This window comes from Miscanthus floridulus, chromosome 17, assembly GCF_019320115.1.
Source record: "Miscanthus floridulus cultivar M001 chromosome 17, ASM1932011v1, whole genome shotgun sequence".
NCBI classification, from domain to species: domain Eukaryota; kingdom Viridiplantae; phylum Streptophyta; class Magnoliopsida; order Poales; family Poaceae; genus Miscanthus; species Miscanthus floridulus.
This window is the reverse complement of record NC_089596.1, coordinates 32359599-32376498: the sequence shown is the minus strand read 5'-3', so window position 1 is coordinate 32376498 and position 16900 is coordinate 32359599. Positions and strand designations below refer to the sequence as shown.

The following is a 16900-nucleotide window of genomic DNA, read 5'->3' as shown; positions in this document are numbered from 1 at the left end:
AAAAGAAAAAAAAATATGTATCTGCTGTATTGAAAAGGCCGTAGTTGCTGCAGCTTTCCGGTGCAGTGAATTACGCTCTTTATATAAAGAGGAAATAGTCGGCTGTGGAAGGTTTCTATCACTATTTTCATGCTTCTCTAATAATATACTTCTCCATCTAATCCTAGACTTTTTTAGGACCTGATTAGTTGCTCGCACTAGTATTATATTGCATTTAGGCTGTATGCAGCGTATCATTAACTTAGACAAGGCTATACAACTCACTGTTGTTTAGTTTGCTTCACAGGAAACTATGCAGTGTTATGGTCGTGATTGGTTTAAAATGTAAAAATATGTGCTTGGTTAACTGCATTGATTATTACTCCCTCCATTCCAAATAATAAGACATTTTGTCATTTCTAGATACATAGATTTTGTTATGCATCTAGATATACATTTATGTCTACGTACATAGTAAAATCAATGTATCTAGAAAAACCAAAATATCTTATGTACTTGGAATGGAGAGAGCACAAAATTGATTTTTGGAAGCAACAACTTTTATTTACAGAGACAACAAAAACTCGTACATATCTCCATAAATACCTAATGAACTTTGAAGGCGGCCAATTCATTTTAGGAGATAATCTGCCTTTGAGAAATTGATTAATATAGGCGGGCCTCTTATAACTTTCGTCTTTGAAACTAGAACCTATTTTCAGAAGTGAACCCCTTATGTGTCCTGCCTCTGTCAACGAGGCCCAAGGCCCACCAAAACCCTACTTCAATCCCTCTCAACCGATGCCCTATCCCCTGGCCAACTCCATTCAGCCAACACCCCTCCTTCTCTTGCACGAACTCCCTCTCTTTGCAGTGCGCAAGTGGTTGCACGAGCTCAAGGCAGGTGTTCATCGGTGCCTCTCTAGCTCCCTCCCTCTCTGGTCTCCCTCCCCATCTTCCCTGTCTTCCTCTTTAGGCGCGGGTGGTTGGCGGCAGCATGCTCGGGATCTAGCGAGGAGAAGTGTGCACGGTGGGGTTAGGATCTGGCGAAGAGAGCTCTCATGTGAGATTGGGGTCACCTGTTTAAAAATCTAGTTGCTGAAAGGTGTGCGTGCACGGGATCATCGGTGGAGGACAACTCCACCACGCGCGCGGTCACAGGTGGTCACAATCGCACGAGGAAAGTGACCGTCTCTGTACTGTGAGTTCACCCCGCTGCCCAACCCTCTCTCACTCTCCTTTCTCTCAAACCTCCTCTCATCCCCTCAGCATGAGTGGCACATGGAGGAGGCGGGCACCGACGATGGTGGAGCGCGGAAGAGACTAGATTGTCCAACCATGTTGCATTGTTCGCCAATACACTTACATATGATTAAAGGGCTAGTTCAAAGGATTGTGCTTCACAAAAAGTTTCCTAGAGGGAGGGCATAGGTGAATAGGTGAACTGCAATTTTTTTAGAAAAAAATTTCATGTAAATGTGTTAGCAAATTGTTGCTCACTTGAGTATGAGTAATGAGTTGGAATGTGAGAGAATCTCTGAAGTATTCCTCAAATTAGAGCCCTAAAATGTTAAAGAGGGTTTACCCCTATTTTTATAGTCCTCGCTGCCTACAGCTATAGTCGTAGTAGCCCCTAAATCTCGGCCATCATTTTCTTATGACATGTTTACCTATGCGTCATTGGCTTGGGATTTTCTTTTTCCTTTTTCTCCTTCAACAATTTTTCGCCAATTCTAGATGGAGGGTCAAGGCAGAGCGACGACAAGCATGGATGCATGTAAAGAGTTGAGCTCGTATGGGTTGGCGTGTCATGTCATGTCGGGGAGGCAAGACACATGAGGTTTGAGCTAGGCAGAGCAACAAGGTAACATCCAGTGAGGAGGGCCTCCTTGTGAGCTTTGGTGGAGGATGTGACTCTATGCAAACTCTAGTACAGAGGGCGTTCACTAACGTAGAATCGCTTAGAGGAGGACGAGAGAGGGGGCAAGAGGCATATGAGATTGGGGATAGTAAGTTGGCATGAACAGTGGAGAGAAATGGGGAGAATGACATGAGAAGCTAAGGAGGGTTGCATGGGTTGCCGAGGGCCAGCGGCGTGCGGGTAAGCATGGGACAGAGTAAGGCCTTGCCTAGAGAGGTATTTTTTTTTCTTTTTCTTTTTCTTTTTTTGCCTCAACCATAAAGTAGCTGCAAGTTGTGTTTGTGATCCTTTTGGATATGTTTTTAAAGTTTTATATGATGGTCCAGTAGAAATAAGTTTTATTTTATATAATCAATGTTTCGCGGAGTATGTTTGGTTCCTTTTCCTCATTGGTCTCACAGTTATTCTAGGCTTGTTTGGTTGGCTACCAAGGTTCACTACGCTAAAGATTTGGCAAGCAAGAGTTACTAAAATTTGGTAAAAAAAAATATTTCTTATAGATTTTAGCAAGACAAATGTGAAAAGGTTAGCAAATTCTAATAACAAACCAAATGAAAACAAAAAACCTAACTTATTCAAGTTTTAGCAACCAAATTTTGATCAAAGCAATGAGGCTCTCCATTCCCGTTCGTAGCACTTCATAGCAAAGAGCATCTCCTAATCTTGATTTTTTTTGGCAAGACAAAAGGAAATTCTCTCTCCAACAACACATTATTCTAGCTCCCAATCTATCTGCACTTGGAAAAAACGCCTGCGTGCAAAAAAAATACGAGTCGACTTTGAGCGCTCCCGAACAGTCGAATCTTTAGAGTTCGCAACGTAAATGTATAAGAGACAAATGATGTATACAAGTGATCGAGGTGATTTCGAAATATATGGTTCCTAATACAAAATTGTCTTCTACTTTTTATATGTGAGATATTATTGAAAATGATCGATGAAAGACAACAAATATACTCCTACTTCTTTAGCAACTTGAAAAGATCATCGATTTACCATTTTTTTAAACTATCGGAGATTCTCTAATACTTGGCTTAACGCCGAGGAAAACATTCCCAGCCGCTGCAAGTGGTCACTGACATGTGAGCCAGGCGATCCTGTCGCCTAGCAAGTGGTCACCGGCTCACGGCCACCGCCGACGAACTATTTGCGATTGCGGTCGCTGGGCCTGTGGCGTGGCTGTCCACACACAAGACGGGATCTTTTCCTCCCGGACTCCACTCCCCGATTCCGACGTGTTCCATGTCTTATCCGAGCGAATAATTGATTCTCCAGCCGCTAATAGGCATCCAAGATTTTTCCCCCCTTCGTTGTCTTCCCCTGTTGGTTGTTGCCGGGTTTTCTTGGCGAGCGACGGAGCCACAGAAATGGAGAGCAATAAGGGCGCCTAATTTTAGCGGCGGGGAGGGGAGCGAAGCCTGGGCAGCCACTCGCCGGCCTCCAAGAAACCGTCGCGATCTGTTCATCCGAGTGCCGCCGATTTTGGTTTCATTATTTTCTGTTTTCGCGGGGAACCAATTCGATTTAGTTTCCGGAGAAGGAAGAGGAGGATGCAGTGGGCGGGTCTAAGGTCGCAGGCGCCGGTTCCCACGGCGGCGTGGACGGGGCCGAGGCCAAGAATCGCGAGGTGGCCGCAGGGTAGATTCACTGCAGAGCGCCGGGCGCTGGTGGCGTCGGCAGCGGCCTCGGACGCTAATTCGAGCTCGAATTCGCCGGGGAAGGACGAGGAGAGGGAGGAGGTGGTGCAGAGGGAGAAGAAGGAGAAGGCGGTCGCGTCGCTGCTGATGAGGAGCCAGAAGTACGCCATGCTAAAGCAGCAGCTCGCCGTGGCCGCCCAATTTGAGGTACCAAGGCCGAGATAGAATTTTTTTGCAATATCAACGTTCGCTCAAATTTGGACTCTTCGTTGACCTGCAACATGGGATTGGTTGTGCAGGATTACAAGGAAGCAGCGAGGCTGAGGGATTCGCTGAGGTCGTTCGAAGAGGAGGAGCCCGTGCTGCGCCTCCGCCGGTTGATGAAGAAAGCCATTGACGAGGAGAGGTTTGAGGTATTGTACTCATGCCTTGTCCGTTGTTCCAAGCAATTCAGTTACTTTCAGTTGCCTTAGCATGGTTGGATGATGAATATACACTGACGGATTATTCCAACCTCCAACCATTCTTATTCATGGTAGCTAACTGAGACAGAGACTTTGTGAAGGCTATGTGTGCTAGAAGTCTTTTATGATGATGACTGATTTGCTCATATGTGACTGAACTATTGGATGCATGATTCCTTTTGACCAATTGATGGCACTAAAGGTTCAGAGAAAGTCTTAGGGACACAAGGCATGTGCTTTTACCTTATGGCTTCTGTTGGACATTCTCATTCTCATGGTGGAATTGCATTTCCACTATTCCAGCCTCATGGTTGGGACTTTGAACTTTCAATTGTACTACTTGCGATGTAGTGCAACTTTGCTTTGCAGTCATATCAGAGAGCACGTAGTGTTTTGCTGTTTTTCTGTTTAGGTTGCTACTGTAATAATTGTGGACTGATACATATTTGAAAGAGGATGCTGGAACTTTTTTCGATTGTCTAAAAAAAGGTGCCCTCGCCAAGTTTATTTTTCATGCATTCATCCTTCCAGGATGCTGCTAAATACAGAGATGAATTAACGATTTTGGCTCCACACTCCCTCCTCAAATGTTCTAGCGATGCAACTACTTTGGTAAGTTTTTTTTTCAGCACCTCCCTTTCAGTTTGGAAAGTACATTCGTTTTCCATGGCAAAATATTGATTGAAGTATTGTCGTTTTCCATGTCAAAGTATGAAGTGTTGAAAAGTTTCCAGCTTACTATTGGAGCAAGAATATGCTAAGAAACTGGTCCAAGAGTTTTGTTTTGTTTTTTGTTTTTTTTCCCCGAGAATGTGAAACTTGTCTAAGAGTACGAGGAAAAGAAGTGATTAATAGGGTCAAGGTCATCACTGAATTATGTTCCATCTTACCTGGTCAAAACTGCACACCTTGGACATGTTTTATCTCTTCACATGTTGTGCTTGTAGAAAATGAGCACTTGAATGTGGTCTGGTTGCTTTTCATAAATTGGACCATGTGATATTTTGAGACAGGAACTTGCATATTACAACAACAACAACAACATAGCCTTTCAGTCCCAAGCAAGTTGGGGTAGGCTAGAGTTGAAACCCACCAAGAGCCCAAAGTCACGGTTCAGGCACTTCAATAGCTGCTTTCCAAGTACTTCTATTCAAACATAGATCTCTAGGTATATCTTAAATTTTCAAATATCTTTTTATTGCCTCTCCCCATGTTAATTTCGGTCTTCCTCTACCTCTCCTTGTATTATTAGCTTGGCTTAGGACTCCACAATGCACTAGTGCCTCTGGAGGTCTTCTTTGGACATGGCTAAACCACCTCAACCGATGTTGGATAAGCTTTTCTTCAATTGGTGCTACCTCTAGGCGATAACGTATATCATCGTTCCGAACTCGGTCCATGATTGTGTGACCGTAAATCCATCGCAATATACGCATTTCTGCAACACTCAGTTGTTGAACATGCCGAATCTTTGTAGGCCAACATTCTGCTCCATACAACATAGCCGATCTAATCGCCGTTCTATAGAACTTGCCTTTTAACTTTTGTGTTACCCTCTTATCACAGAGAATGCCAGAAGCTTGTCGCCACTTGATCCATCCTGCTTTGATTCTATGGCTAACGTCCGCATCAATATCTTCATTCTTCTGTAGCATCGATCCCAGGTACCGAAAGATATCATTCTTAGACACTACTGGACCTTCCAAACTCACATCTCCCTCTTCCTGTACAACTCCGCCAAAGTCGCATCTCATGTATTCGGTTTTAGTTCTGCTCAATTTAAAACCTTTAGACTCAAGGGTCTGCCGCCATAACTCTAGTTTTCTATTTACTCCTGCCTGACTTTCGTCCACTAATACTACATCATCAGCGAACAACATACACCAAGGGATATCCCCTTGTATATTTCTGGTAACCTCATCCATTACCAAGGCAAAGAGATACGGGCTTAAGGCTGACCCTTGATGAAGTCCAATTTTAATCGGGAAGTAATCTATGTTACCATCGTTTGTTCGAACACTAGTCACAACATTGTTGTACATGTCCTTGATGAGGGTCACGTACTTTAATGGGACTTTTTGCTTGTCCAAAGACTACCACATAACATTTCTTGATATATTGTCATAAGTTTTCTCCAAGTCAATGAAAACCAAGTGGAGGTCATTCTTCTGCTCTGTAAACCGCTCCATAACCTGTCTTATTAAGAAGATTGCTTCTGTGGTTGACCTTCCGGGCATGAAACCAAATTGGTTCGTTGATATTTGCATCGTTCCTCGCAAGCGCTGCTCGATGACTCTCTCCCATAACTTCATAGTGTGGCTCATCAACTTAATTCTCCGATAATTAGTACAACTTTGGATATCTCCCTTGTTCTTGTAGATTGGTACCAATATGCTTCTTCTGCACTCTTCAGGCATCTTGTTCGATCGAAAGATATTGTTGAACATCTTGGTTAGCCATACTATAGCTATATCCGTGAGACATTTCCACATCTTGATTGGGATACCATCAGGGCCCATCGCTTTGCCCCCTTTCATCATTTTCAAGGCTTCTCTGACCTCTAATTCTTGAATCCTCCGCACAAAGCGCCTGTTAGTGTCATCAAACGAGTCGTCCAGCTGAACGGTGGTGTTCTCGTTCTCACCATTGAATAATTTATCAAAATACTCTTGCCATCTATGTCTGATCTCATCCTCCTTCACCAAGAGTTGCTCCCTCTCATCCTTTATGCACTTGACTTGGTTGAAGTCCCTTGTCTTCCTATCGTGAGCTCTAGCCATCCTATAAATGTCCTTCTCTCCTTTCTTCGTATTCAAACGTCGGTAAAGGTTCTCATAGGCCCGTCCCTTTGCCTCACTCACCACTCGTTTTGCAGTCTTCTTTACCACCTTGTACTTCTCTATGTTGTTTGCACACCTGTCATGATACAAGCGCTTATAACACTCCTTTTCCTTAATAGCCTTTTGCACATCTTCATTCCACCACCAAGTGTCTCTCGAGTCGCATCCGCTCCCTTTGGTCACTCCAAGCATCTCTGAAGCAACCTTTCGAACGCATGTTGCCATCTTCTCCCACATGCTGTTTGCATCGCCTTCATCATTCCAAGGGCCCTCTTCAATGACCTTTTCCTTAAAGACCTTTGATGCCTCCCTTTCTAATTTTCACCACTTCGTTCTAACAACCCTACCTTGTTTGTTCCCACGAGCTTGCACCAGAAAGCGGAAGTCAGCCACCACCAGCTTGTGTTGAGCGACCACACATTCTCCAGGTATTATTTTACAGTCCACGCATGTTCGTTTATCCCTCCTTCCTGTAAGAACAAAGTCGATTTAACTAGAGTATTGGCCGCTACTAAATGTCACTAAATGGGACTGTCTCTTACGGAAGAAAGTGTTAGCTATCATCAGATCAAAAGCTATGGCGAAGTGTAAGACTTCCTCTCCCTCCTGGTTCCTACTACCATATCCGAAACCCCCATGAACCGCCTCGAAACCTGCACTTGATGTACCTACATGGCCATTAAGATCACCTCCTATAAAGAGCTCGTTATTAGGGACAACTCTAACCAAGTGATCTAAGTTTTCCCAGAAAAGCCGCTTAGCACTCTCATCATGGCCTACTTGGGGGCATACATACTAATTACGTTTAAGACCATATCACTAATGACAAGTTTAACTAAGATGATCCTATCCCCTTGCCTTCTCACCTCCACCACACTATCCTTGAGGCCCTTATCAATCAAAACTCCTACTCCATTTTTATTTAAAGTTATCCCTGTGTACCAGAGCTTGAAGCCGGTATTGTCCACCTCCTTCGCCTTCTGCCCCTTCCATTTAGTCTCTTGGACGCATAAGATATTTACACGCTTCCTAACCGCTTTGTCCACTAACTCTCTTAACTTACCTGTAATGGATCCAACATTACAGCTACCTAAACGGATCCTAATTGGCTCGACTAGCTTACTTATCCTTCGCATCCGCCGAGGTAGGTGTGAAGACCCTTGCTCATTTTGCACCACATCCGGGCGCCGATGTGGGGCGCCACTAAGGATGCGACGACCTGCTCCTTGCTCACTTGACACCGTGTCCAGATCGCGACACGGCGCGTCACGGGGGTGACGACCCGGCCGTTGCTCATTTAACACCATACCCGGGTTCCCACATGGCGCGTCGCTAAGAGGGTTACGCCCCAACGGGATTCTTTTGGGTTTCATCTCCATTAAAGTGGCTAAGTTTTTACATTGTTTCGTCGCGCCTAACACAATCTTGCTCCTTTATCAGAGCTTGAGACCTGCTATGCTGGGACACCAAAGACGCCCCACCATAGGCGGAGTTGGAACTTGCATATTAGTGACAAAAAATCTTCTAGAGGTATTGGAGAAAAAGATCATTCATCTATAAGTATTTGCAGTGCTATGTCCCACGGGAATTTGAGATACCGAAGAAGTTTTGCTATCAAAGCAAATCTGAAACAGCAGCCTAGGAATCCTAGGTTACCAGTTAACGCGTCACTGACTGAGAAATGGCCAAAAAGATTTCGCTTTCTCACAGTCATGACAGCGTTAGTGTATTTAATTAACTTAGATAAACTATTAGTTTATATCTTTGGGTGCAATATAATTTTCTGATACAGTTTTAGTGAAAAACTTTCTGATACAGTTTTAGTGAAAATTTTAGGGGATTAGAGTTCAAGTCAGGAGCGTCTATATTGAAAGCCGGAGCCAGCCATTGAAAGGCCAATTCTTTTTTGCTTATAGAATTAGAATCACGAATAATTCTCAGCGCCCTGTTCAGCTTCTCAGAAGACACTGGATTGTTACAGATGGAAATGGAAGGACGGAAAATATTTGGTTAGTGTTTACTGTAATGATACTCTAATTTGATTATCATAAAGGATGTGCTAATATGATTGACATCATTGTTGTGTTAGGGGAGTTGGAGTAGTGGGAGAACAGCCTGTCATATTTCCGAAGACTGGTTTTGAGTACTCTTCTGCATGCCCATTGAGCACTCCAAATGGGAGAATGGTAAGTCTACAGAAGTTTCTGCAAAGAAGTTTCAACAACATTTTGCTGTTATGTTTAGCATTGCCTTTTTCTGTACCTAGAAAATAGAAGTAATTTGAACCCATTTTGGATTGTAGGAAGGTGACTTTGAGATGAAGCACATCGACAAGGCTGGATCATCAACATTCAATGTTGCAATTGCGCCATTCTCTCTGTCAATTCTTGGGGACGACAATGATGTTCTGCTCTAAACCACACTGAGATTTAAACTAGACACACAAACACAAATAGTTACTGTTAGCGATGTAGTTGAGTGTGCAAGGTTCAGGTGAAACAACTAGGGTTGACCCGATGGCTGGAGCCAAGTGCCCTGGTGCAAAGGTTAGGCACAGTTTGCTGGAATGTTTGAATCTGGACCATGCGAGTGTCAATTATGAGGCACAATAGGACATCCTATCAATTGTACAGCGTGGAACTATAGAGCTTGCTATCATGTAATCAGTCCATCCCAAATTGTAAGATGTTTGACTTTTTTGACATCAAGTTTGACCACTCGTCTTATTCAAAAATTTGTGTAAAATATCACTTCTTTCGTCGTGGTTTGGTTTATTAATAAAAATTCTTCAAGAATGACTTAAATTTGACTATATTTGCATAAATTTTTTGAATAAGACGAGTGGTCAAACTTGGGGTCAAAAAAAAGTCAAACGTCTTACAATTTGGGATGGAGGGAGTACTTCATTCCAAATTATAAGGCATTTTGATTTTTCTAGATACATAACTTTTGCTATGTACTTAGACATACACTATATTCAGATGTATATAGTAAAAATAATGTATTTAGAAAAATCAAACGTGTTATAATTTGGGAATGGAGGGAGTAATCTACAGTATATTTTTTTATTTTTTTTCCATCACCTTAGTGATCATGGCCTTTTATTACACTGTATATCAGCTCAGCAATGTATGGTGTTGATATGGTCGTTGATGTTTTTTTTTTTTAATTTGGGAAGGGATATGGTCGTTGATGCTTCAAGTGGACACTCGCGGTGCATTGCATTTTTGAAGTGGGCCTGGCCAGCGAGTTACTACTTTCATGGGCCTAATATAGATAACTGGGCTGGACTTTGGTGTGCGCACCTGGCCTGTGCATCGCTGCTTGCTTTGTCGATTAAACTGATATATGTCACCTGGCCTGTCCATGACGTGCTGGGCTGGCGTTCAGTCGAAGTCCATAGGCGCACTCCTTTCTTTTTTTTTGAAACTCATAGGCTCACTCCTTGGGAAAGTCGATGTGGCGATGGATCGCGCTTCAGCTTGAGTTCGTGACACCGGCCTGGCCCAGCTAACTATACTAACATTAAGGTCAGGCTGGATCATCAAATACAGTCTAACCCAGAAGACGGAAAAGCTTCCGCAGGCCAGCTAGCTAGCGCGTGGCAGCGCAGCCTAGCCGCCAGTTGTGAGAGTAGTTAACCATTACGGTAAGCCTAGCGTCCAGACGTCCGATTCCAAGCCTACATCCGGACACGGCTTCTGATAGACGCACACGCCATGCGCCCGCACAATAGGAGAGCGCCCGCCCGCCTTGCCCATGTCACCAAGAGCCTGTGCCCTTGCTCCCAAACCGCGACGTACGCCACACACTCCGCCCAACACCCATCCCGCTTCGGAGGCAGCGTCCGACCGTACGGAGCTCCCTCACTTGCGTCCGACGCACGCAGCTCCCTCGTTCCGCACCCATCGCGCCCATCCCTCGTTCGTATGGATGCTCTGCTGGCTCCGGTAGAGACGATGCAACACAAGGTGGGAGGAGGAGAGAAGCAACACCCGATCTACTTTTAAAACATCCAAATACAATGGTTGCAACATACGTCGGAAGGCAGTTGAAACACTTGAAACATGCTTATGAAACACTTGAAAAACACACCTGAAACACACTTGAAAACCATCGCAACGATACACAACATCCGAATAAAACACATGCAATGTGGATCATATGCAAACATCTAGATAAACACAATTACAACATGCGTTGCGAAAAACACAGATGAAACATTGGGAACAAAAGCTTGCAACATATGTGTACAACCATTACAACATCTCGATCTACTTTCGCAACATCCGCATGAAACAATTGCAATATACCTATGGAATATCTAAAACACTTGAAACAAATACTTGCAACATGTACTTTCAAGCGCAACATCTGCTTAGATGAATGGCCAGTACGACTCCACCACTCGCCGGCTCTGATCCATAGTTGCTGCCCCCATAGGAGGAGAATCGAACCCACCACGGCCGCGGTCGTATCGGAGCGCGGGATTTGGGATGGGGAGCAGGTGGAGGGAGTGGACCGAGGCAACACTGCGCGCCCATGCTGGAGCTGTGCATCCCATGCCAGAGTAGGGCCGCGCGCCCGAGCCGGATTTGTGCCCGCGCCGTGGTAGCCACCGGGGTCGTGCCCGTCCCCGCACCGGTGTTGAGGCCAGGGGTGGCCGGTCGGAGAAGAGGAAGGGGGTCGCTGGGGGTGGCCGCATGGATCAGAGCTCGTGCTCGCGCCGGGGACGCCGCCACGCCGGAGCAGGAGGAGGGAGAGGGAGGCAGCGCGGCGCACGGTGTAAGGAAAATGGACCCTAGGCCCATTTACTTTGGATTTTGGTGTTTGATGACCAACACAACCAAATTGGACTAATGAATTTGCAAGTATTTGTTTTGTAGTTCAATAGGGTGCAAGACGTGACTTGGACGAAGGCGACATGATGATCCCACGATCAACACCATAAGCAAGACCCTAGAAGCACAAGAGAAGACTCAAGATATCAAGCAAAGTCCAAGCACGAAAATGGGAACCAAGCCGGACGCGAGATCACGAAGAAACGAGCTCGACAGAGGTGACCGGACGCGGACCTATGAGGACCGGATGCGTCCGATCAGTTGCTCGGCAACAGCAGGCATCAGCAGCAGCGATCGGATGCTGAGCGAGGCAGTGACCGGACGCATGCACTTCACTGTTCATCGTCAACGGCAACGCTCTCAGCATGACCGGACGCGACGGCAGGATGACCGGACGCACCAAGAAGTAGCGTCCGATCATGTCCAGAAAGGTTCAAGAGCGGCGCCAGCACGACCGGACGCGTCCGATCGAGTGAGACTGGACTCGGCCCAGAGTCCGATCAACGCGCGCGCTACAACGGTCGGCAGGACCGGACGCGTTCTCACTTGTGGGGCTATAAGTAGACCCTCCAACCGGCCATTTGAGATGTGGAGAGCTGAGGAAACATACCAAGGGTGTTGATACATCACTTTAGTGATCTCCACTTGCATAGTACTTAGTGATACATTCGGTGATTAGCGTAGGTGCATTGCGAAGTGCTTAGGTTAGTTAGACCACCATTTATGCGCTTGCTCTAGGTTTAGGCCTAGTGTTTAGTGAGGTTTGCACACCTTTTACCACTCTGTACTTGCACGCACCATTGTTGTACATCGGAGGGGCTTGTAGTCTTGCGAGATCACACCAACTGCATTTTTGGTGTGGCCGCCACCGTGTACCGAAGGGAACAAGGCCTGCAGCGGTTTGGCCGGAAGCTTGATAGTGAAGACGGTGGGGAGCGGTCCGGGAGAGGCTTGCCGAAAGGCACACAAGAGACCCACTTGAGCGTGGGGAAAGCCCGAGGCTATCCACGGAGTTACCCGACCGGGAGGTTGGCCTTTGCGAGGGATTCCTTGCGAGGGGCTCCAACGAGGACTAGGGGAAGCTTACGCGCTTCTCGATACCTCGGTAAAAATATCGGAGTCGTCTAAGGGAGTTTGTAAATCTCTACCTTACTCTTTAGCTTCCGCATTTACATTGCAATCTTGGTTTGTACTTTACTTTCCTAGCTTAGTGATAGGCTAGTTGATAGGTTTGGAACCTAGGTTGCATAACTCTTTTTTGCGGTAGAGATAGCAACACACTAGCAAAACCGTAGTTGCACATTTAGATAGTTTATCTTTTGCATAGGTTTTTGCTAAGGATAGAAAAAGATGCCATAGTTTAGAGTTAGAGTTTTAAGTTGCCTAATTCACCCCCCTCTTAGGCGTCACGGTCCCTTACACACGGCTCGTGCGACGCGCGTGGGGGTACAGTGGGGCGAGGGGACGTGGCTCGGCAGACGAGCGTTGCGGCGGGTGCGGAGATGCCGTGGTGGGGGAAGGGGCGCGGGAGGAATGAGCGGATGTGAAAATGAGCGGACGGAGACGTCTGTTCGTTCGGACGTCTGGTAGGTATCATTATCATAACCATTAACCAACGTGTAGCTCATATTTGTCTTTTGACCGGCAGTTTTATTTTTTTTATGAAATATCTACTTTTAATTTCATTTACACCGTTGTGTTATATACGATGAGATCTATAAAAGTAGACCGTACAAATGTTTCAAAATAGTTGCATTGCATTTTCATTATTTTCTTGCTATTCACATATCAAAAACTGTAGCTTATCGGCCTAATCTCAACATACTACGTCAAGACTTCCTTAAGCCCATATAAATTGTCATTCGTCAATCGATCAACTAGGATCTTCCTCTCCATCCTTCAATCACACACATGGGTGCATGCATAGGCATCATATGTATCTATCGCCTCTAACCTACACCTAATCCTCAACTATCATTCAAATCTTAATTCTCACTTAAACCTAAGACTGGCATGTATACGGATACAGACATAATGTCGCGGCGTGACGTGCAGCCGGTGATATAGACAGGCTTTAATTTAGGAATTCCCAACTTTAAAAGTTCTGAATCGCCACTGCCATTCAGAAGAGCCCTGCCAAAGGGCGCGCTCCAAACGTTTGCTGCCCATGCATGGAAGAATTTCCTTTTGTTGCTAGGCCGTGAGTGCTGAGTGGTGATACTGTGATACTCTCATTTCTTTGTTCATTTTGCTAGCTGTTGCTTTTTTATTTTATATTACTTTGTTATATCTCATCCTACAATTTTTTAGGGTGTGTCCTGCGTGCCTTGCGCCTCATCCCGCCACGTATCGTGATCCAGCTATGGGTAAGGATGGCAGCGGGTCAGATAAAGTGGAGGTAAAGTAAATATACGTCCATGACAAATTGTCTAATTGATAAAATTTCATACCTCCGTCGATGCCTATACGCATACGTACCATTAGTATGGTACCATAGGTTTAGATTGCTATTATAATAAATAAAATCCTACTCTCTCCGTCCGTAGTATGTAATAACATATGGTCATGACTCATGAACACAACCTCCTGTAAGCTAGTTACTAAATCACTGCTAAATCTGAAAGATCCCTTTCTGAGTTCCTCCCTCGTGAAACGTCAAGGCGCCGCGCTGCATTGCATGGCCGGCGTGGTTTACTGCCGGTGGCGATCACATCTCCGGCCCCAGATCGTCACGAGCGGCGCACGCTACCCTCCTCGGCGCCGCACTGCTTAGCACCTACGCGACGCGCAGTCCCCGGCCACCGGTAACGGAAGCCAGCCAGCCAGCCAGGGGCGGGGCGGGCGGTGCGCTACGGACAAGCAGTAGGCAGGCACCCGTCCGGCCGCGCGGCATGCACGCAACGGCAGCATCCGCAGTGGCGTCACCGCGTCTGCAGCCTCGACCACTGAGGGCATTAGGCCGGTGTGCTGTGGTGTGCTCCCCGCTTTCCCACATTGCCTCGATACGACTCTCACTATCCCCTGGCCGCGGCAGTTTCCGAACGAACCCTGTCCTGTGCGCGGCGCGTCGGGGCCGAGAGAGAGAGAGGGGGGGGGGGGGGGGGGGGGGGGGGGTATCTAGACGTATGGCGGCGCCATGGGCGGGCGTGGAGCTCCGGAGGCGACAAGGAGGCTGGTGGTGGCTGTGGTGGGCGTCGTGGTCGCTGTGGCGGCGGTGCTTTGCGCCACCGCGGCTGGGAAATTAGGCAAACAAGGTACGTGCTGTGCTGGTGCTGCAGTGTTATTTTTCCTCCGTCCGACCGGCCGCCGGCGTGTCCGTCAAAGCAAAATCAGATCGATCTTGTGCTCGATCGACGCGCTCTTCTTGGTTCTTTGCTGCTGCGTTGCGTTGCCTTCTATCCATCAACGTCGTGGTCTTGCGTGTGGTTTGCAGCCAAGGCGCTGGTGGCCATCAAGGCGGCGCTGCATGATCCCGGCAACGTGCTGTGGGACTGGGACCTCAAGTTCGGCAACGACCCGTGCCACTGGAGCATGATCACCTGCCAAAAGGGACAAATTTAAGTGCTGTACGTTCTCCTCATCCTGTGCATATATGGACGTTTGTTTCTGTTCTGCCATGATTTTGACGTCCGGCTCATGGTTCTCTGCGTTTGTACGCTGTTCGTAGGTCTATGACGAACAAGAACCTCTCTGGCATACTGTCGCCGGCGGTCGGAAAACTCAGGTTGCTGCGATATCTGTAAGTCAAAAAGATCCAGAATTTCTATGTTAGCCCTGTCCGGAACATATGTAGCAGGAGTGAATTTTTAGTGAACTCTGAGGGGAGAGTTCTAGTGAGATTCCTTTGAAATTTCCAGGCTGTACTAATTTTTTAACTTGCATGCAGCCATGCACTTCCTACTTGCTGTTGTGAGCTGTGACTTGTGAGGAAATGATGAGTTTGTTCTCAATTTTTTTGGCAGGTTGTTAAGCCTTAATGCTCTTTCTGGCCCTATCCCTGACACCGTAGGCAGGATGAAGCTGCTTGAAGTACTTGACCTGTCAAACAATCATTTCAGTGGAAGCATCCCAAGTATACTGGGTCATCTGGCCAAACTGCAGTACCTATAAGACTAATAAATCTTCCTGATGCCAACATTATATCCAGACATATCTGTATCTCAGTTTTGTAGATTATCTTTAAATCTGAAGATTGATCGAGTCACATGATCTTTATTTTATCGGCCTTTTGTCTCTTTCCTCCAGGAAATTGAACAATAACAGCTTATCTGGACCTATACCCAGGGACGGAGCTACAGGGTATGCCAGGTATGCCCTGGCATACCCTGCGTTCCTGGGACTGTACCCTGACTATATACACAGTATTTGTAAAAGAAAACTACCTGGAGGCTGGAGAATAGCAGAAACCGAACGGCCTGGTATCAGCGAGCGTCCGCGCGACGCAAGTGGAGAGGCCGCGTACATACATAATAGAAAATTTATACGTAAAGAGAGAGAGGGAGAGGAAGCAACGCAAGTACGCAACGACTACGACTCGGTTCGGCTTCTGCGCTTTCGCAAGTACGCAACACAAGTACGCGGAGTTTGCGCCGGCCTGGGCCCTAGGAGTAACTGCACGCGGAGAAGTCGAATCATCTTCGTCTCTGCGCCAGCGCCCAGCCGCCCAGCGGCCGGCCACGGCGGAGCTTTGGCAGTTCGGCGACGGCGCGTCGGGCACTCGGGCGGATCGCGTCGCGTCGCCGCGTCGGGCATCGTTCGGCAGTTTGGCACTTCGGCGGAGCTTTGACAGTTTGGCCTTCGGCGCGGCGCGGCCGCACGGGCCAGGAGGCCCAGGACGGCTGGACGCGGGACCCGGGATTGCGTCGGTCGCCGGGGCTGAGTCATCCCCGGTACGCCGCCGACTGCTCGACGCCTCGACTGATCGGCACTCCGACTCCGATGGCACTTAGTTGTAGGACTGCAGGTATTGATCTTGTTATTTGTAAAAAAAACTTTGTACTGTACTCGTATAGTTATATATTTATTTATTTATTTATTTATTTATGGGTGATTTTTTATTATTTCAATTCGTGTTCGTGAGTTTGTTCAACAGACCACTGATTAGCAATTTAGCATCAATCGCATGTGACTATACTATTTGAGTTTCGCACGTTTGGTAATTATAAACTATTTTTCAGAAGAATTGTTGAATGATGAAGAGAAACGGCGACATTCGATC

General features: G+C 46.6%; 1 protein-coding gene across 3 annotated transcripts; it reads left to right on the top strand.

The window, feature by feature from the left end:
* The first annotated feature begins 3041 nt into the window (after positions 1-3041).
* Positions 3042-9886, top strand: LOC136516326 (uncharacterized). Of its 3 annotated transcripts, XM_066509689.1 has the most exons (7): positions 3042-3744; positions 3837-3950; positions 4533-4613; positions 8282-8371; positions 8678-8850; positions 8931-9027; positions 9144-9886. In XM_066509689.1, the coding sequence occupies exons 1-7, from the start codon at positions 3451-3453 to the stop codon at positions 9255-9257; spliced, it is 963 nt and encodes a 320-aa protein (XP_066365786.1). In that variant the 5' UTR covers positions 3042-3450; the 3' UTR covers positions 9258-9886. The 3 variants fall into 3 exon arrangements, with proteins under 3 accessions (XP_066365786.1, XP_066365788.1, XP_066365787.1); XM_066509690.1 differs by lacking the exon at positions 8282-8371 and having other exon boundaries at positions 3051-3744; positions 9144-9874; XM_066509691.1 differs by lacking the exons at positions 4533-4613; positions 8282-8371 and having other exon boundaries at positions 3048-3744; positions 9144-9882.
* The last annotated feature ends 7014 nt before the right edge of the window (positions 9887-16900 follow it).